This window comes from Sebastes umbrosus, chromosome 6, assembly GCF_015220745.1.
Source record: "Sebastes umbrosus isolate fSebUmb1 chromosome 6, fSebUmb1.pri, whole genome shotgun sequence".
NCBI classification, from domain to species: Eukaryota; Metazoa; Chordata; class Actinopteri; order Perciformes; family Sebastidae; genus Sebastes; species Sebastes umbrosus.
This window is the reverse complement of record NC_051274.1, coordinates 5387856-5408924: the sequence shown is the minus strand read 5'-3', so window position 1 is coordinate 5408924 and position 21069 is coordinate 5387856. Positions and strand designations below refer to the sequence as shown.

The following is a 21069-nucleotide window of genomic DNA, read 5'->3' as shown; positions in this document are numbered from 1 at the left end:
GCTTCTGGAGGGGACACGTCCATCAGTTAAAGCTGCAGTGGGTAGAATCAGAGCAAATATGATTAAAAAAAAAGTTATTTTTATAAAACAATCACTATATCCTGACAGTAGTGCATAAGAAAGGTAATCTGAATTAAAAAAATCACGTGCCTCCGTGTCCTCCGGTGCTCCTAATGGCATCTGCAAGATTTCACAGACCGGAGGATAACAACCAATCAGAGCCGAGCTGGAGTCTTGCCATCTCTGAGCAGCTGTCAATCACTTGTGAACTCCAAACAAACGGTGAAACTAGGCAGCGCAGATCAAATATGAATCAATATTCTGTTATTGTAATGGCAATTTTTTGCCTCAAATATTTTCAGAAACATCTTGTAGTGTACTGTTCAGCTTTAAAATGAGAATTTGTGACCCGGCAGCCATGATGAGATCAGATGAGGAAATACAAAGCACCGCCCACCAGCCAGAGCAAACCTTCTAATTTTACAGCTAAACAGTACACTACAAGATGTTTATGAAAATATTTTACTCGAGAAATAGGCATGACAGTAACAGAATATTAATTCATATTTGATCAGCACTGCCTAGTTTGACCGTTTGATCGGAGTTTGCAAGTGATTGACAGCTGCCTCCGTTGAATGAACAGCCAATAGGAACGCTCTCTCTCTGAAATGACCTGTGATTGGCCAAAGTCTCTCCTGACTGGCTACATTTTCTAAAACCTGAAAACAGAATCATGAGGAGGTGCAGAAGTCTAGTTTTCTCTCAGAACACCTGAATTACAATATACTGAAAGGTTATGATGGATTTTTTGCCCAATGATGCCAAAAACATTCTGCCTACTGCTGCTTTAAATATTAAAAAGTAAAAGTGCAACTTCATTTTATTCCTCATAGACATCCTGAAAACAAAAAGCAAAGTATTAGTAAATGGGAAAAATTAAAATGTCAATAATAGTTTTAATTGATGCATGTTACATTCAATACCCATTGTGATGCTCCCACACATAATTGCATACATACAGAACTTTGCTCGCCATCTCAGATGAGGAATGCAACAGACAACTTGTAAATGCCTTACACTATCATATATTTACATATCATCCTCCGCTTCTGTACATGGCAAATCTTTAAATATGATCAAACGTCAGGAGGAGTAACATAGGATACAATGTATGACTGATTGTATGTAGTTTCTTTGAAGCATATTTAATGTACTTTTTTTTCCTTCCAAAAAAAGGCATGTGCATAAAGCACCGTCATAAAAAGTGAGTCACACAATTAGACATGATAGGTTAAAAACGCCACGACGCCTCTCCTTCATTCTCTTCACAAGATAAAACTCTTCCTTCAGCAGGGTTTTCTTTCAAAAATGCACAAAAGTACAAAAAGACATGGAAGGTAACCAAAGGGAATAGAAAATAAACGTAAAATGTGCTCAGTGCATTAAGACTTTCCAATATAACAAAGAAACTAGAGGTGTTTTGCCCTGTTCCATCGCTGTGCTAAATAAATTCACATTGTTACAGGCAGACAGTGAGAGGGCTTGAATCAAAACCAGAGTACAGTGAGTAAACAAAAGTGAAACAAATCGTGAGAAGCAAAAAAAAGTTACTAAAATGTGTGTATGAAGGCAAAACTGCACATTTTAGTTATCCAAATTGAATATTTGACAAGTTAAATATTCTCTTTTTGGGGTTTAGAATAAAAAAAAATGACAGCTTTGATCAGTCAGAGCTTTATATAATGCTGTAAGTTACATTGAGTGTTTTGGCCTTTGAATACATCATCATAAATTTGTTTGAAGGAGCAAGACACTTCAACTGTGCTATAGTTCTGTTTGGTATTGGCAGACTTCAAACCTAAAATGTCTTTATGGTCATTTCATATTAGCCCAGCAAATATCAAGTGCAAACTCCAGGAGCTCTGTAACCACTCTCTTTATCAATAAACTCACGTTACCCAGCATTAGGAGTAAACCAGTTCTAGCGTTATGTTTTGACTCAGGAAATTAATCTTTAAATGCCATGTATGGGCTTTTTAGGTGTCACTATGACTCCTTGTAGTGTAAATGATTTGACTGGCTGAACAAACATACATGTGGACACACACACACACACAGTGCAGTGGCTGTTGTGAGATGGGACGACTTTCAGACTGGCACAGAGACGGCGCAGGTGTCAAAAATGACACCCACATACAGTAATACAACGTAGGAGTTCTAGAAATCATCTGGAAAATAAAAAATATACAAACGGCAAAAAATCGGTGTGCTCAGTCAGCTGCTGCGATGGCCGAATGTGTTCGCACGAGGAAGACTTTAGCAGGCGTCTGCATGTTAGATGAGAATTTGTTGTAGATTATGGGTTAATGCGGTCAATCGTTTGTTCTCTTGAAGCCACTTGCCTCGAAGCAGCAGCGATGTACGTTACAAAACATTTTGTTGTCTCCTTGGCAAAAATCCAACCATAAATCTGTTTGATTAAAACAAAAACAGATATGCAGATCTGGATTTTGGACACAGCTCTGTATTACCAAACCATCACTCGTATATCACAGGGTTTAAAGGACAAACTTTTTACAATTTCAGAAAGGCCAACAGTGTAACTATTGCAGTTAATGACAAGCAGAAACTCTTTTTGCAACGAAGCATGAACCTAAATGAGGAGAGAGAGAGAGACTGTCACTGTTGAACTGCAGCCATTCAAATCTTCAATGAGCCGCCGCGACATAGAAATGCAGCTTTTTCCACCTTGGCATGGTTTTTGACACTTTGCTCTCGGAGTCAAAGGCAGACAGTGTTGATATATGTATTCATATAAATAACAAAACAGTACAGTATAAATATAAAGATTCTGTGTGTGTGTGTGTGTGTGTGTGTGTGTGTGTGTGTGTACGCACAGTTGTAAATGGTGTATGAGTATAGGACAAGAGTGTGTGTGTGTGTGTGTGTGTGCTTGCAGGCCAGTGTTAGGACAGGGCAGGGGGGTTAGAGGTGAAGCTTTCCCTCCCCCACCTCGTGGAAGAGCGAGGTGTAAAACTCCGGCTCCAGTTGCTTGTTGCGGTAACGCTGGACTATCTCAGTTATTTTCTGCTTCCGCCTCACGTGAGGCGGGTTGTACAAGTCACTTTCCAGACGCTTCCGTCGGCACACGTTGATGACTGTTTGGCGCACAAGAAACCCTGGGAGGAGGATGCAAACACAGGAGCTCATCAGGGCAAAGTAGACAAATAGGAAAGTTTTGAGACTGTATACAAAGGAATCTTTTAAAAAAGGATGAATTCTATAACAACTGATGCACCTTCTACCGAGATGAAAGTAGTGAAGATAAAAATGAGGATGGAAAAGACATTCCAACATTTTACTAACTGCTTTGACTAAAGAGACAAAGTTTAAAAAATAAATAAATAAAAAAAAAAGATGTACTCTTCTACATTTCTGTTTTGGAAAGCCAAAGCAACCATCAAACCTAGCTTCCAACTTTGCCACCTGCTGGCAAAGCGTGGCATTACATACATTGAAAAGCAGAATGAGATTTATTATGTTTTTCAAGGTAAAATATATGTACCAGTACAGGATAGATAAATGCTTTAAATCATTTTTTTTTTATGGTACTATGACGTTAAAAAAAATTGCGTTAACATGTTATTATCCCATTAACTTTGACAGCCCCAGTTACAAACCGTAATTCCTGAATTGAAAAACAATATAAACCGATTAAATGGGGTTTATTACCATTTAACTCAAACGCCAACCATAAAATATTTATGTGTACATATTATTATTTCAGTAAGCTCATCAATGATCCTAATAGACTCCGTGTGGAAACCCTATCATGCGTTAACACTCGTTGCTTATGTTGTCTGTGATGAGGAAAGAAGGAAACGTATATAGTACTGTAGTGAGGAATAAACAAAGAGAGAGTCATATAGAGCCATTACCTAGTGCTCTGCGGCTGACCACCATGCCGTCCACCAGGGGAATCACCATGCCAAATTTCCCCACAGCTCCATGCAGCCGGATTCTGAAGAGTCCCGTCTTCAGAGGTTGGATGAAGATCAGAGGAACGTCCTTCTCTAGTAACCCTGACCTGTAGCAGAAACAATTACAAAAACAGAGAGGACAACGATGATGTTGGTGATTTGCAACAAGCTAGAACAATAAATTAATATAGAATAATATTTGAAAAAACAGTAGCACAATACAATACAAAACAAAACATGATAAAAGTACCAAATGTATGTATGATCAGTCTTGACAGATCAGACTGCAATCACGTAGAACTTGACTGAACTAATGCCAATAGATTTTCACTCCACATGAAACAATTATGTAGGCAGAGAAAATGTGTCTATGCCTGACTGGACTTGATGCCATTTTCAGCATTTTAATTGCACATAATAGCTTATTTGTTAGCTTTGAAAATAAGAAAAAGTGATATTAGCAATCTTCACAAATGTCAAACACCCATTATCTTTCAAAGGACCTGGCCACTCAGGAAATGAGTTCTATCACTAATTAAATGAACTGTCGTCATGTTGTATCAGAAACACACACCTCCAGACAACACCCTCTCAAAAGTGGCATTGTTAATTTGGTTAAATTAGGGCTTTCAATCCATGAAAATAATCTCGATTAATCGCATGATTGTCCATCGTTAATCGCAAATCACAACATGGCAAACTAAAGCCCAACAAGGACAAACAGCTGTCAGTGTACTGACTTTATGTTCAATGTAGGGCTATAACGAATGTAATTTTTTTGCATTTGAAGGTTCTATTGAGGTTTTTGAATGAAGCTCTGAATGTCTGTCGTCATATTTTATGAAATCAACACCCTAAAAAATGGGGGAAAAAAATTATATTTTGTTATTATGGTAATATAAATGTAATTTATGACACTTTTTGGTTGCTGCTAGACCGCCCCATTAAACAGGTACATGCCTCCCTTTGTATTTTTGACTGCAGGGAAAATGTTGTTTTTGAAAGGCTAAACGCCAACAAATATGGATTGAAGCAGAATATTTTGTTAGATAAAAACATGTACATTTTGGAAATGCGACCAAAGTTCCCACTGCGGGTCAAAATAAAGCGCTGTCACCCCGAGGTAACTGGGATTGCTAAGTGGAGTCCAATAGTCTCTGGTGAAGGCAACCGCCGTAGTCTGTCCCCACTCTCCCGCTACTTTTGTGGTGGTGGCTCTCGAAGGCAATTCATATGGGCGTCGTTGGATGCGATCAGAATTATTTCACGCAGACCTGCGTTAATGCGTCAAAGAACTTAGTGGCATTAAAATGAATTTGCGTTAACACGACATTATCATGTTAATTTTGACAGCCCTAATTTAAATTAGTTTGAGTCTTGTGGTCTGTGGCCTCAGGTAATGTCAATCTATCCACAACCAAGCTGCTGAGTAGCATGTTATCTCAACATTATAAAGGGTGACCAAACCAACGTACATATTAATCATGTTTCACAAAAACTGAATTTTCCTGTAAGCCACTTCACACTGGTAACCGTTGTCACAGCTCCGCCACAGTTCCTTTTCTCTGCCTGCTTTTGCACACACTGCATGTTGTACTTCCTGTTTTGCACGGCATGTGTTTGTGCACTGTTTGTTACCCAGCATGTGAGGACACATGCTATTTTGCAGAATTGTTTTTCTCTTTCTTCATTTTTGCACCTGACCAAAACAGATTCATGAACCATATGTTCTCCATACTGGCAGCAAAGTGTGTCAGAGTGTAAACTGCTGAATACCTGCAGGAAGTGCTGTTGCTCATGCTAGCTTCCAAGCCCGTGCTGGTTTCCGCCAAGAGATCAGACAACGGGAAGTTCTCTAAAAACACAAAAACAATGACATTCATGTACTTCAATCCATTAGTCACATACCTAAGAAAAAGCTTTTTACAGCCACCTTTTAAGGCTACAGAGGTAGCTTTCACTGAAAACATTTGTGTGGATTAACCTACCAACTGAACAAGAGGAAATGCTATAAAAAGAAATAGAATATAATCTACACAGAGAGACAATACATTATTCTCCACTGCTAGTAGTCTCAAATGACAGGATAGGGTAGTGCCTACCGATATCATCGAAGCGCTCCACCCAGACCACAAACACCTTCGTCTCAGGACCCAGTGGTGGGAAAGACTTTCCAGTCGATGACCTCTTTGTCTTTACCAAAGGACTCAGCTACAGAAATAGCACAATACACAGGGAGTTTAAGCAAACGCTACATAAAACAATTAGCACTCATAATCAGTGCTGTCAGCATACAGTTCCTTTGAATACACACTTTACCTTTTTGGCAGACTCCAGATTTTCAGAATGGTTGGGGAACAGCTCCAGAGTCAGATTGGGTTGTTTGAGAGAACCAGGCATGATGTCTGCGTTGGTGTCTGCCTCCACTGTGGAGTCACTGTGCACCGATGATTCCTCTGAGAAACAACAAAGATCAAATGGCAACTCTGTCATCCCTGAATCCCTCACTGGGTTTTCATTAGGGATACACGGTTTGCAAAATTCTGGGCAGATACCTGCCCGCCGTTGCTGTTATTTATTCCCCTTTTGTGCCAGGGAAACAAAGACCTCTTCATTATAAAAAATAACTGAGCTGTTATTAAGTCATTCAGCATTTCATTACACTGTCTCAATGTGCACAAGTTCAATCATACAAATTTATTAAACAACCTTCTTTCACTTTTTTTTTTTAAATAACTGCTTAAAAAGCCTTTTCAGCTGCTATACAACTACCTACTCAATGAGAGGAATGTTTCAGTACAGCCCAACAAAACTATGTGTTTTGTGAAACATAAGTGAAATATAGCCTTAATGTAAAAGTGATTAGAAACATAAGCAGTGTCTCTCACTCATAGACTTTACTTAGGCGGGCCGCCCATATAGTAACGGCAGCCCAAGTATATTTGGTGACCCATTTTAGCATGTTTCATTTTTATATTTTATCAGGGTAGTGAATACTGACCAGAATTTTCTGTTAATGATGGAACAACAAAGGCAATCTCTGTCAGAGCATCAGCGTAGTATAAAACTTTCTTCTCCCCGTTGAACACTGAGCCTCCTGTGTCCTCAGGAGTAGCTGCGTCCTCTACAATGAAAAGATTTTTTTAACATTGACTTAGTTACCACGAATATCCAACATGTAGATAAAAAACAGATGCCAATATGTGCCTTCGTCCAAAGTCTTCCTCAGATCCAACGCAGCAGTTGGCTTAGTAGCTTACCTGTTTGTTGTATATCATTGCTGTCGGAGCAGGAGTTGAGGGACCAGCTGGTGTCTAGGTGTCCCGTCCACCCAGGGTGGCGTCCCACGTCCACAGGCCAGCCCAGGGACAGCAGGAACTCCAAAAAGTGGGGCTGGACGCAGGACGATGACTCCACATTCCTCAGGATCTGATCACCGCAAGCACAAGAACACACCCATTGTTATCCACACATTTTTATATACATATACGTAAGTCTTATGATTAAATTCAAGCCATTTCATTCCTGTTGTAAGTAAATACAAGCCAAACTTATCATTATCATCATTATACAGTATACTGTTTTATATTGTACAGAATCTGTTGTGAGTTCCCTCACCTCAGGGCTGCTCTTCTGTCCAGCCCTCACATAGAAAATAAAGACAGTGTCAAATGGTCGGCAGGGAAGCAGGTCCAGGTAGCTGATGTCATCAAAAAACCCTGGCAAGGATGACTCCAGGCCAATCAGATGAGGAGGTAGACGACTGTTGTTGGGCTCCTGTCAAAAATAAATGAATTTACATGCATTCTAAATTAACTATAACAATACTATAAAAAGGTATTAATACTAAGGCTGACAATTAATTCAAATATTTAATCGCGATTAATCACATAATTGTCCAGTTAATTACAAATTAATCGCACATTTTGTATCTGTTCAGAATGTACCTTAAAAGGGAGATTTGTCAAGTATTTAATACTCTGATCAACATGGGAGTGGCCAAATATGCTACTTTATGCAAATGTATGTATATATTTATTATTGGAAATCAATTAACAACACAAAACAATGTCCAGAAACCCTCACAGGTACTGCATTTAGCATAAAAAATATGCTCAAATCATAACATGCCAAACTGCAGCCCAACAGGCAACAACAGCTGTCAGTGTGTCAGTGTGCTGACTTGACTATAACTTGCCCCAAAACTGCATGTGATTATCATAAAGTGGGCATGTCTGTAAAGGGGAGACTCGTGGGTACCCACAGAACCCATTTTCATTCACATATCTTGAGGTCAGAGGACAATGGACCCCTTTGAAATTGGCCATGCCAATTTTTCCTCGCCAAAATTTAGCTCAAGTTTGGAGCGTTATTTAACCTCCTTCGCGACAAGCTAGTATGACATGGTTACAACCTAAACATTGCAAGTTGCGTTAATGCTTTAAAGAAATTAGTGGCGTTAACATGGTTGGTACCAATGGATTCCATGGTTTTTGTTGTTTCATATGATGCCAGTATCATCACTCTAGCTTGCGCCCGCTACAACCTTTGAAAGATCAATAGCATTAATGCGTTAAAGAAATTAGTGGCTTTAAAACAAATTTGCATTAACACGTTATTATCGCATTAACTTTGACAGCCCTAATTTATTCACATTCATTCATTCCACAGACGTAACTTTAACTGGTACTTTTGTATTGGGATTCTATTTAAGTATAAATTGCTGGAGGACTTGTATATAACATTTGATATTGGCAGAAAACATTTTTCGCAACTCCAATCCAAGAGACTTTCTCATTGGCCACGATCGCACAAATTCTGTTTACCAACCTTGAGCGCCTCCAGAGACAGAAAGCCAAAGTGGGAGAGGAAGAGGCGTGCGGTCTGGAACTCCTGCGAGGGTGGAGGGGGTTTGCAGTCGGTCTGTGGGTCAGGGTAAGTCTTGGATTTCCACATTTCCTCGCTGTGCCGCTCCAAGGCGTTCTCATAGTCGATCTGCCTGGTCATCAGAATACGGAGCTTGTCATGCTGAACTTCCAGCTGAAAAGAAGAAGGGGACGGGGCAATTTTAAGATCATTTTTATAGGATGTGGCTGATGAATGGCACTCGATTGCATAAATTTACCATAAACCCACAAAGACCAAGTCCCACAGTCCAAATACTGAGACGTCAGCTCCCAAAGTTGATGTGAAAAGAGTCACTAGTGTGCACCTGTGCGCACCTGTGCTTTAAAACACTGGTGTCAAACATTTAATCGGAGAAACCATTTTTATTAACTAAACCTGTACAATCCAATCCAGTGCAACAGCTCTTCAATAACTTCAGTCTTTTTTGAAGCTTTTAATGTGTCAGAGAGGTATTGATTCAACTCTGTGGTCATTTTTATCAGACCGTGGTTTCGGATTGAAAGCTACAAATTATTGCATTGGATTGAGAAACCGCACATCATCTAAGATCATCATATGCTTTCCACCAAACCAGATGATTTGACCCTTTTTTCCATGAGACACCCAAGTGGAATTTCATCTCTCCAACAACTCACGTGTGGGTAATTACTCATCATTGTATTTGTAGCTCTCCGATCATCCTGCCAGCCCATACAACACACCTGGGTTCGTATAATAACAAATATTATGAGGGATTCATTTACCTGCATGGCTCTGGTTTAGCCATGGCAACAAACAATCTTGTTTAAGTAAGTAGAATCTTTTATTTATTAGTCATAATGTGGATACAAGATCAATGACAGGAAGTGAATCTCACCTCTTTACTGACAATGTCATCCAAGTCAGGAATACTGACATCAGCTTTGACAAGTGGAATCTTATCCACCTCTTCGGGGAAGGGCCTCTGCTTGACGTTGTACTTGATACCCACAACGTTGTTGGGCGTTGGACGGCCTTCGGGAACAAACACCTGCTGTAGAAGCAGAGAAGTAGACAGGTTTTGTTATCAGCGAAACAGATGTGGAGCTTTTACGAAAGCAAAACTCGAGCATGTCATTCTAACAACATTTCTGGAGTGGTATTGGTTTAGTATGGATGCAATTTTTTTTCAAACCGATAGCTGACCCTCGTTAACAGATTACTAACTGTTAACCAGGACAAGATAAGTGCATTGCATGCAGCGGTGCTGTGATTGAAGTGCCCAGCTGCAACCACAGTCCGGCATAACGTTAGTGAGTGTCCGACAGACCGAGTGTATGTTTGTGCTGCGTTCGCAGATGTAGCGTTGCTGGTGGCTTCGAGCTCACCGTTGTCACACATACGGCGTAACGGTCAGTCCGGCGTAACATTAGCGAGTATCCGACAGGCCATGTGTTTGGCGGCGGTGAGTGTGGGGTTGTCGGGGGCCTTATAGCTGTGAACGTAGCAGTGCAGTGTGTGTACAGTTTATTTATCGGTGAATTAATGCTACAACTCCTCAATTCCCAAGCTAAGCTCCTGTATCTTGAAACACCGGCTCAGACTCACTTAAGGTGGGCTGTTAAGGTGGACCAGCTATTCTCCTTTAAGTGACAAGCTGCTCCTCTGAATATTGCTCAGTTTTTATTTATTTAATTTATTTATTTTTTAATATTTCCTCTAACATTAATAGGTCAAAATTCTTAATGGTGGTTAACGGTTAAACTGTTTATTATTAACGTCCCTATGGTTTAGCATTGTTATCTTTCATGCTGCAGTAAACCGCAGTGTGATCTCACCCTCTGATTGGCCCGAGCTCCTCTGGGTTGGTGGAAGAGCTGCATGGTCCAGGCGTGTCTGCCAGCCGTCCCTCGGATCAAAATTGTCACTGATGGACTCGGGTCTGTGAGGACAGAGATGCTCTCATTTATGGAGAAACAGGAGGGCATGTTTGTAATTGATTTTCCCTAAGCAGTGCTTGGTACATGGCGGGTGATGCGGTCTCTACATGTACATTAAGAATGAACCAAGTAACGCCATAATTCTCCTCAATATCTCAATAACCTGGTATTACGTCAAAGGATGGATGTTAAGCTACTGACTCTGCTCGTTGCCCAGAGGTTGCTCCAGCATGGCGAGGATGACCGAGTTGTCCAGGACAAAGTAGCGGAAGTTGCTGGCTCCTGTGGCACTGAGTCTGGCATAGCGGATCAGGGTGTCTTCGTTCAGCAGGCTGCAGGTGGAGGCAGGTCCGCTCGGGGAAGGGAAGGCCCCCAGCACCTGCATGATACTGGGGAACACCACAGCAAACTAGGTCAATAGGGAAAACATGCTTCATTTATGTGCTGCAGGGAGATTCAGCAGAAAATCTGGGGAAAGTAGGTCATTGTATCAGCAGAAAAACACAACAGATACATCATTTAGTAGAATGACTAACATATAAAGTCCAACTAAGTTACAACATTCTTTTTGGAGACAAAAATAATGTAAAAGTGAAATTCAAATGTATTGCTAATTAGGGCTGGTATTCGACTATTTGGTTATTCGTTCGTTGGGTAGGTATTAAGTTTTCAATTTTGGGATTTGGGTATTTATCCTTTCGGGATTACATACATGCATAGGACACACCAAACCGTTTGGAAAATGCTTCTTATTCAATAACAAACAAAAATACAAACAACAATACTATAAAATAACAGAATCATTAAAAATGAATGCCTTTAATTAAACCGAATGACCCGTGTTACAGCGCTATGCCGTCCATCTCAGAGAGATTAAAGTGCTCCTTCGGCAGATTGAGCCCCCCCCCACCCTTCCTGGCCGCAGCCTTGAATATACACTGTTGATGGTGTTTGGGACAGCTCTACTGCTGATAACATTTTATTGTTTAAAGGAAGAAAGAACATTTTTTTGGAAGATATCCAGAAATGCCCCTTTAGCCTGTCAGCCTCTGGTGGGGGCAGCTCTCTGGTAACAGTAGCTCACAATTCAAAAGACAGAGAGTAATGTTAAGCAGTAATAAAGAAAAAGGAGGACCACACTATTCTGCATCTAAACTGACTGATCTTGGGTGCGTTCGTAAATAGTCACTCTGGCATAAACTGGACCATTCATAAATTTGGAGCGCTGTTGGAATATACCGTTCAGTTATTCAGAGCACTACTCAGAGCAGCAACATTTGTTAATTCATACAGAAATAGAACGCTCCACAGCGCTATCATTTCAGTGTATAACATCAGATTGCATTTATGAACGCACCCCTTGATACTTGCAGCTACGTTTTTAAGCTTGTGATGATTTGATTGGATTGTTTTTCTTTTGTTATTTTCTGGGGTGCCAGTTAGCCAATGCCCTGACACAGGTTCCACTTTATTTTTTAGATAGTTTTTATTGTGTGACTGGCTATGGCGAGGCAAGCAGTACCGAATGCTACAGCTGACGAGCCAACTGATAATGTCAGTTTGCAGGCTATTTAGCATGCAGTGCCACATTAGCAGTCCTACTGCGATTTTCTACAATGACCATTTGTTTGCTAGCTTGTCAACAACCATTGTGCAGATCAAGATAAGTGTCTATGCTTGTAGATAAGAAGGAGACGTCGCGACTAGAAAAGGCTAGTGTTTGCTGCAGTTCCCAGTTCATAGCATAGAATGGTGATGGTTACAGTTTTATGCATTACAAAATGTTTTGAGTGGCTATATGCAAAGGAGTTCTCCTTCTACATTCACATATAAATACCCAACAGCATTCCTTGTATATACACAGGCAAGACACCAACAATGAATATGAAATGTCAAGATGACACAGGATGTAATTGACAGAGCAGAGTTAGTTTAAATGACAAGATAAACAAAAGAGCACTTTGAATCAATATATGCCTTGCCTGTATGTGCAGAGTGTTATGTTGAAAGTGTTACACAGTATATTAACTATATTAACAAACTGTAGAAACTCTGAGGAATCTCACCAGGACAAAGTGGCCTCAGCAGCGTCCTTCACCCTCATTGAAGCTGGGTTGTGCTCCTTCTCCCCTTTATGTCGCACTTCCTGTTCCTGTCGGGACTTGCTGCCAGAGATTCCCAGCTCCACAATCTCCAGCACCTCTACCAAACAATCCTGATCCAGAAGAAAAGGAAAGGGGATAAGATCTCAAAGCAGTAGTACACAGTTTTCTTTCCACACAAATGAGGCTTCGACCAGAGAAATGGCAAAGTATCCAATTTTCGGTATGTTTTTGGTAGAAGTTTAATCTTACCAAAACAAATTTGATCCCTCTCTAACAGAAGTGGGACCAAGTCATTGTTTTGCAAGTCACAAGGAAGTCTCAAGTCTTTGCACTCAAGTCCTGAGTTTAGTCCCAATTCAAGACAGGCAAGTCCCAAGTCCTAAACAAGACATAATGCACTCTCCACCAATTTCAACCCGCACATTTTACATACTGCAATTTGTTTTTTGGTTGACCACCGCATTGTTTTTGTAAGCGAACAAAGTTATCTTTGGTATAATTTTTTCCAACTACCACTCAGTATCGTAATGTTCCTCATGGTTCTCTCCTGCAATTTCATTGGATGCTGTCTGGAAATATGGGGTATTAAGTGTTTACTTGCTGGGAATGAATAGCGCTAACGTGTTAATGATTCAGGAAATGAATGGAAATTAATTTATTCATGGCATGGTAAATAACATACTTTTTAATCTTTGGGCTTTGGATAAGGTATCAAGTATTTTCAAGTCAAAAGGCTCAAGTCCAAGTGAAGTCACGAGTCATTGGTGTTGAAGTCCAAGGCGAGTTGCAAGTCTTTTTTGAGTTTGTCAAGTTGAGCCTAAACTCATCATATTTATGATTCGAGACGGAGTCGAGTCCAAGTCATGTGACTCGAGTCCACTCCTCTGCTCTCTAAACTGACAACATATCTGAGTCAAATTGTAATTCAGTCTTTAAAGCTACCTTCTCATCCAGCATGTCAGGGTGCTCTGTGAGCCACACACAGAGAAACTGGAAGGCAGCTACAATCATGGAGTGGAGGTCTCTGGACTGAAGAGGAGCTGGACGGCTACACTGGTACACAATGTACCCACATATAGAGCTGACGGCACGTTTACGGTCTGCAGAGTCCACTCCCACCTTTACCTGGTTAAAACATACACAAAATATATAGGAAAATGTATCATTACAATTCTTCATTTCATGCACTCGTGAACACATTTTGTAGGCTTTGGTGTGTATGTGATTTGTTTACTTTGTAAATTAAACATTTGATTAATTGTGGTTTTAAATAAAAGTTAAGGTTACACTATTGTTAGAACTAGCATTTAGGTCAATTTAAATAACCTCATGTAACCTCAATGTTGCCTTGGCTTCTTCTCTTTCTGCTCCCCAACACTCTACATTTAAAATAGAAATAGACTGTGGTGGGCTATAAAATGTAAACTACTGTCTATTTTACTAATTCTACTAAACTAACAGCATCTGCTTGTTGACAAATGGGTGATCTGAAAGACGTGTTCTTGGCCAGCTAGTAATGATTGCAGATTGTTACAGTGAGTCTCTGTGGTGTTGGGACATTGTACCTTTACCTTGGCAAGCCCAGCCAGCAGCTCCAGGGCAGCCAGTGAAATGCTCATGTCTTGCCTCCACTGGGAGTTGAGTCTCTGAGTGACCAGGTGGATGCTGCGCACCAGGAGGCCTGCCGCCGTATCTGGAAGAGCTAGACCATATAACACCCCGAAATACCAAACACCAAACACCGCAGAGAATAGAGCAAAGCAGAATTCAGGCAACACAGCTAGGGTATATAGGACAACAGGAAAAAAGTCCTGGATGCCCAGGTATTAGATACTGAAAACATGCATCAGAATAGAGTTTGAAATCAGTTCAGCACACAATGTTGAGAAAAAATCTCAGGTAGACCAAAATATAGATACAGTGGAAACCGCTTAGAGTGATCCCAGTTACAGAGATCAACCTCTTACTGTATATATGGATCAAAAAGCCTGGGACAGAATCATTCCTTTATAAATGCTGTTTAAATAATCTGCTTATAGTAATCAAGTAGTCCGCTTATAACAACATATGGAAAAACATTTTGAATCTACGTAATACTAATGTTAATTGAATTTTTGTTTTGTTTTTTACTTTACTCCCTTGATACTTTGCCACGCGGCCCGTCTGCTTTCCAGCTGGATACCTGAGGCTGATGCTGCGTGCACATTGATATCATGACGGGAAAAAGATAGTCATTTTCTCTGACTGAAAAACGAACATGCACGGGGAGAACACCTGTGGTTGAAGCTGCCCTCATCAAGTGGATTGCTAAGGCCTCGTCACTTAATGCCCCAAAAGTGAAACTTTGCCGATCCTCGACCAGCTCTGCGGCTCACATGCAGACAGGCGCCCGTCTCCCTCCATGCCGCTACCGGGTGAGAACACAAGGAGCACTGGCAAAGGGGCGCCGTTCTGCATGCACGCTCGAGCTGCAGAGCCGGACAAAAAACAGCAATGCCTCACCCTTTGTGAGGGAAAAGGCAGAAAAAATTGGCAGCGAGCCAGTAAATAGCAAAGCGGTCCTTTCATTACTTTGAATTCATGTAATAATTATACAAATGTCATTTAGATGGTAATCTGCATGAGAAATGATGCACAACAACAGAAATTCAGTTATAATAATCATCCGCTTATAGCGATCAATTTGACCCGGACAGACGTGATCACTATAAGCGGTTTCCACTGTAGTAAATAAACTGCTGAAGAACACTGTAGGGCTGAGCGACCAAGTTTTGACTTTGAAAGAAAAAAAAACTATTTATGATATAATCATCCAAAACCAAATTAATGAATTCATTACTAAGCCAATCTTGTGAAAATCCTGAGAGTTTAAAACTACTTAATATTTAATACGAAATTACATGACTATACACAAATAGGTCTGTGAAATAATCATACTAATAATAGTAATAATAATAATTGCTATGAATTTGTAAGGATCTAAGGATAGAATTTCTCTGAATATGTTTCACTGCTTCATGTGGAGCTGACACTGATAGAAGAGGGTAGCCACAACTTGTCGGACAGCAACATACACTTTCTCAGCTTAAACTAGAATTTGCAGGGCTTAAAACAGTTTTTTGTTTTTTTTAAATCACTACAGAGTAAAGTAAAGGCTGACTTTGTGTTGATCAAGCATGTTAGTGGAAGTAACAGAGCCTCAAGTAAAGGCTGTGACACCAGTAGAATTCTTCTTCTGCCTGGTTCTTCCCATAACCCTCTGTCCCATAACCTTTATCGTTGTTATTTTTGTCCCATCCAGAGTAATTATTTCTCAAGCGGACTATCCATTTCAGAGTTTCTACCTAAAGAACCTGAGGATGTATAAACACACTAGGTAATAGGGATGCACCAATCTGACTTTTTCAATCCCGATACCGAAACCTGGGCTTTGTGTATCGGCCAATACGATAAGCTGTATGCCTCACTGTGTGGAGGTGACAGGGATCATTGTTTTATGTGTAAGGCAACATCAGGCTTGACTCATACATTGCTTTCCTAACTTTTTAAAACAAAATGTAACAAGCAGATACATTTATATATAGAATTACTGAATTGTTATTAAAAAAATCTTAAAAATGAACAGGAATTACAATTCAAGTGTAAACCTTTTCAATGCAGCAACAAAACTTAAAACAGGAATTTAAATTCCAGTATATAATGTATGACATAATAAACATAGAACTGAATTGAATAGATTGGCCCACTTGTCACCGATACCCGATCCAGCTATTTGAGTCAGCATCGGCCCGATATCTGATCCGGTATCGGTGCATCCCTACTAGGTAAAGCCTTAAAATGTAATTATGTTCACATTTCTGTATTAAACCTCTGTAAGATGTAGATGTGACTCCAATTCTTTTTATTTTCTAAGTTTATGATGACTACAGCGTATGTAACAACTGTCTCCAGACCCCTTCCCACTCTCTAGTCTTGTGTTTCCTGTCCAGGCCTGAGCCTCACGAAACAATGTAACCGTCCTGTCCCACAGGAAGCCCTCCCCCTTCCTCCCATTTCCTGCTGGACAAAGTCGCCCATATGCAGCACTGTGTTCAGTGAAAGTAGATGAGGGCAAAATTATAAATATATATATTTTTTTAAAAAGCCTCTCACATCACATTCATTTAGTCAAACATCGCTCAGCCCTACTGAGGAAAAGATGAAATCTTTGAAATGCTTTTGATTAGGCAACCAATCAATCAGAGAACAGCACAGCATCACAGCAAATAACGCTGGTATCACCTACAAAGACGTTTTACCCAGCGCTTCTTAACTCTGCATACCACTTTAACCACGTTAGCTACAAAGAACAGATGTGTTAATTTCTCACGTTACATGTTTTGCATTGATTAATGTTCCAGCGAGCCTGTTATGCACGCTCTGACCGAAGCCTGCACCATTGTGTTAATTCAGCCAGCATGAGGAGGATATTAGTTTACGTGGAGCAGCTGTGTGTCTTACCGTAGTCTCGCAGCAGGGCCTGGACAGGACGCTCAGAGTCGGGGCTGGTGGCCTCCGTGCTTCCCCCGCTGGTGTAACTAATGCCGCTGTTGGTGCGGCTGTGACTCTGACTCCTCACAGTCATGTGGCTGCCGTCTATACTCCCCTACCACCACAAAAACACAGCAATCTTGATATCCAGCCCATCACACGCTGCTTCTAGCATTAGAAAATCCTTACAGTTACTTACTGTTTCAGTCTGTGCACCTATGGACTCCAACAGCGCTGAGTCTTGAACAATATTTAGCATTGCACCTGAAAGGAGAGGGGTGGGTCAGTAATTAAACAATACATAGAATAATAGACTTTAACACGGTCCGAAAATGGTTAAGTCAGCAAAAATACTACACAAGTAACACGGAGAGGCAAAATAAATAGATAAAAAAGTTACCCAGGATGAGCTGTGTGTTGGTCGGGTCAGTCTCAGTCTGAAGAGCTCCTATGAGGACATTGACGAGACGCAGCCTCAGGGACAGGAAAGACACGGGCTGGTCATGAGGCCATCCATCCTCCTCGTTGAACTTTCCTTCCAACAGAACCTAAAGCACAACACCAACATTTTTTTAAGAACCCAGTGTACAAGGTTTTCACTACAAGAAGCTTTAACGGAAAATGTTTCAACAAGGATTTCACACAAGTTAAGGAAAAAGCTACAATAACAAAAAGAGATTAGATTTACACTGCAGACCCAGAAATAGGGCTGTCACCATATCAGACTTTCACTACACTATTATCGTGGCTATGGGTAGGCGATATGGCCAAATCCTCTATCACGGTATATGTCATTTTATATCACGGTAATGGTATATATCACGATACAGTAATTGTTCTGTAAATTCAATTAAGAAATGGTTTAAAATAACCATCCCGTAATTCATCACATTTGATTATTTTCTTCTTTTATTTGAAACTTCCACACAAACAAAAACAACTGCCTCACATGAGACAACACTTGAGTTAAAAACAAAAGACTCAAAACAGTAAAACTAAAATTCTTTTAAAAATGGAAGCTTTAAGGTTCCCGAGAACAATAATTTCAAGTGTTTAAGTAGGGCTGTCAGTCGATTCAAATATTTAATCGTGATTAATCGCACATTTTTTATCTTTTCAAAATGTACATTAAAGGGAGATTTGTCAAATATTAATACTCTTATCAACATGGGAGTTGGCAAATATGCTTGTTTTATTCAAATGTATGTATATATTTATTATTGGAAATCAATTAACATCACAAAACAATCACAAATATTGTCCAGAATCCCTCACAGGTACTGCATTTAGCATTCAAAATATGCTCAAATCATAACATGGCAAACTGCAGCCCAACAGGCAACAACAGCTGTCAGTGTGTCAGTGTGCTGACTTGACTATGACTTGCCCCAAACTGCATGTGATTATCATAAAGTGGGCATGTCTGTAAAGGGGAGACTCGTGGGTACCCGTAGAACCCATTTTCATTCATATATCTCGAGGTCAAGGGACCCCTTTGAAAATGGCCATGCCAGTTTTTCCTAGCCAAAATTTGGAGCATTATTTAACCTCCTTCGCGACAAGCTAGTATGACATGGTTGGTACCATGTATCTTCACTCTAGGTTCAAAACTGAGCCCGCTGCATCCTCCGGAAGATCGATTGCATTATTAACGCATCATTAACGCATTACTAACGCGTTAACTTTGACAGCTCTAGTTTTAAGGTTAACAGGTGCAAATGAATACCACCCTGACTTCAGTCAGTGCAATATAAAATCACACAAATTTGTATTTTATACCAAAAGAAGCAGGGTTTGCTCATCTTTCATTTCTGAAAAAACACTGTCAAAATAAACTACAGTGTGCAGATGTCTGGTAATCGTATAACCGGAGCTCTTCTTGCCTTGGGTTGGTTGGGATGCCTCCTCCTGCTCTGTATTTATAACTTCACTCTCCTCCATTTATGCAAAAAGTGCTTTACCTTGTGAGGCACATCAGAATAGCTACCGCGGTGGAAAACTGTATTGCCAGATCTCTACCGGTGGACACATTTCTACCGTTGCGCGGTATATAACGTCATATCGCCCAACCCTAGCGGCCAAAAGAATTCTTATAATATTATTGCGATATCTATAAAAAATTTGAAAAAAATAAATAATAATGCAATCAGTCAAATTCATCTTTAACTTTGTTCATTGTGTGTTTTGTCTCTTTTTTGGCAAATGAATTACACTCAAAATATGATTTTAGGGAGGTGGAGAGAGTCTGTAACCATAACTGTACATGATTTAAGAGGCACTGGATTATTTACAGGATATTATCATATGTTTCTTATTAACATTATATCAATATATCATTTCTAAATATCACGTTATCGTCAATACCGGTATAACACGCCACCCCTACCCAGAAACACATGCATAACGCTGCATTAAAGTGGCAGATTTAATATATATATCAAATGTACAGATGTACAGAAAGCTGTTACCTCTGACTTGATGTTGCCAAAATGATGCGGCAATGGCAGAATGGCCAGCAGGATGTTGATGGAGGCTCTCCTCAGGTCGGTGGGATTTACATAGATCTTGAATTTGGACAGCTCCCTGTTTAGAGTAGAACAAATCTCATGGACTTCAAGACACTTAAGACAATGTTTTCAAAACCTCTGAAGAGACATCTCACTAACATTACATGGTCTGAGAATGTTATCCAGGAAATAAAAGATGCCAATTACACGGTAATTAATCCAAAACCAGTCTAACCTGTCTGGTACAATAGTCTCCAGGGCGGCTATGAAGTAGGGCACCACCACATTGATGCCCTTCAGGTCAGTACAGAAGAGAGAGGAAGAGTTGAGAATGATAGAAGCCAGAACTGGTCTGCAGATAAAATCGGAGATCTGGAGACCCTGAATCAGGACCATGTAGAACCTGCAGAAGGAGAAAGAGGAATACTCAAAGTTTTGCAGTTTAAAATCTTAACGGTAAGGTAAGTAAGGTAAGGTATGTAAGTTTTTACATGTATAAACGTTTTTATTATGTGTGAACAGGTTGTAACCTAACCTAACAAATTAGACCTTCCGTGACTTTCTGCTCAGAAAAGACTGCTTTTAATGTGAAGAATGCGGGCCGTTTTTTCCGGGGAAATCCAATGCATGCGCGCGAGTGCCTTTATTTTCAGCTCCGCAACAGGGCTAACAGTGTGCCAACGTTCGGTTAGAAATGGAGTCCCCTAACGCCAACAAACGACCAGCCCCCACCACAACTCAGATTCCAACACAAACTCCACAGAAGCACAAAAAACAGGAAGGTGACGACGTCGGGGGGCGGGGAGGGGAACTAGTGTTGTCGGAGTGGCGTAGGTCATTTTGGAGAATAGCAGAGCCGGTGCGAAGAGTGTGTGTGCACCTGGGAAGTATGTGGTAAAGCAAGAGAGACAGAGCGGCGGCGAGTGCGTGAGAAAACAAGCGAGCGGCGGAGCAGAAGAACGTTAGTTTAGCTTTGAGAATATCAAGTGAATGTACGGTGGAAGTTGCACTTTGTGCAGAAATAAATGCTGCAGCTCCTCAAGACCAATAGAGGTTTCCTGTGTCTTGTTTCCCTGCTGCTGAGTGGAGTGACGGCGGGGGTTAACTCCAGAGCGAGTAATGTTATTGACTCTAACCCAGG

At 40.5% G+C, this 21069-nt stretch overlaps 1 protein-coding gene across 17 annotated transcripts in view; it reads right to left on the bottom strand.

The window, feature by feature from the left end:
- Nucleotides 1–864: 864 nt before the first annotated feature.
- ralgapb (Ral GTPase activating protein non-catalytic subunit beta) overlaps nt 865–21069 on the bottom strand; it is a 34563-nt gene continuing 14358 nt past the window's right edge. For 3 of the 17 annotated variants that reach the window (XM_037772152.1, XM_037772158.1, XM_037772160.1), the window contains 21 exons: nt 20164–20331; nt 19890–20004; nt 17822–17969; nt 17621–17685; nt 17392–17536; nt 14457–14593; nt 13834–14016; nt 12853–13001; nt 10988–11175; nt 10685–10788; nt 9745–9900; nt 9524–9589; nt 8811–9020; nt 7599–7757; nt 7241–7409; nt 6982–7104; nt 6300–6436; nt 6083–6191; nt 5757–5835; nt 3939–4087; nt 865–3179 (listed from right to left, as the gene is read on the bottom strand). In XM_037772152.1, the coding sequence (XP_037628080.1) occupies nt 2986–3179; nt 3939–4087; nt 5757–5835; nt 6083–6191; nt 6300–6436; nt 6982–7104; nt 7241–7409; nt 7599–7757; nt 8811–9020; nt 9524–9589; nt 9745–9900; nt 10685–10788; nt 10988–11175; nt 12853–13001; nt 13834–14016; nt 14457–14593; nt 17392–17536; nt 17621–17685; nt 17822–17969; nt 19890–20004; nt 20164–20331 (2953 nt within the window). In that variant the 3' untranslated portion in view covers nt 865–2985. The remainder of the gene's footprint in view (nt 3180–3938; nt 4088–5756; nt 5836–6082; nt 6192–6299; nt 6437–6981; nt 7105–7240; nt 7410–7598; nt 7758–8810; nt 9021–9523; nt 9590–9744; nt 9901–10684; nt 10789–10987; nt 11176–12852; nt 13002–13833; nt 14017–14456; nt 14594–17391; nt 17537–17620; nt 17686–17821; nt 17970–19889; nt 20005–20163; nt 20332–21069) is intronic. The other 14 variants (XM_037772162.1, XM_037772168.1, XM_037772166.1 and 11 more) reach the window with 11 other exon arrangements.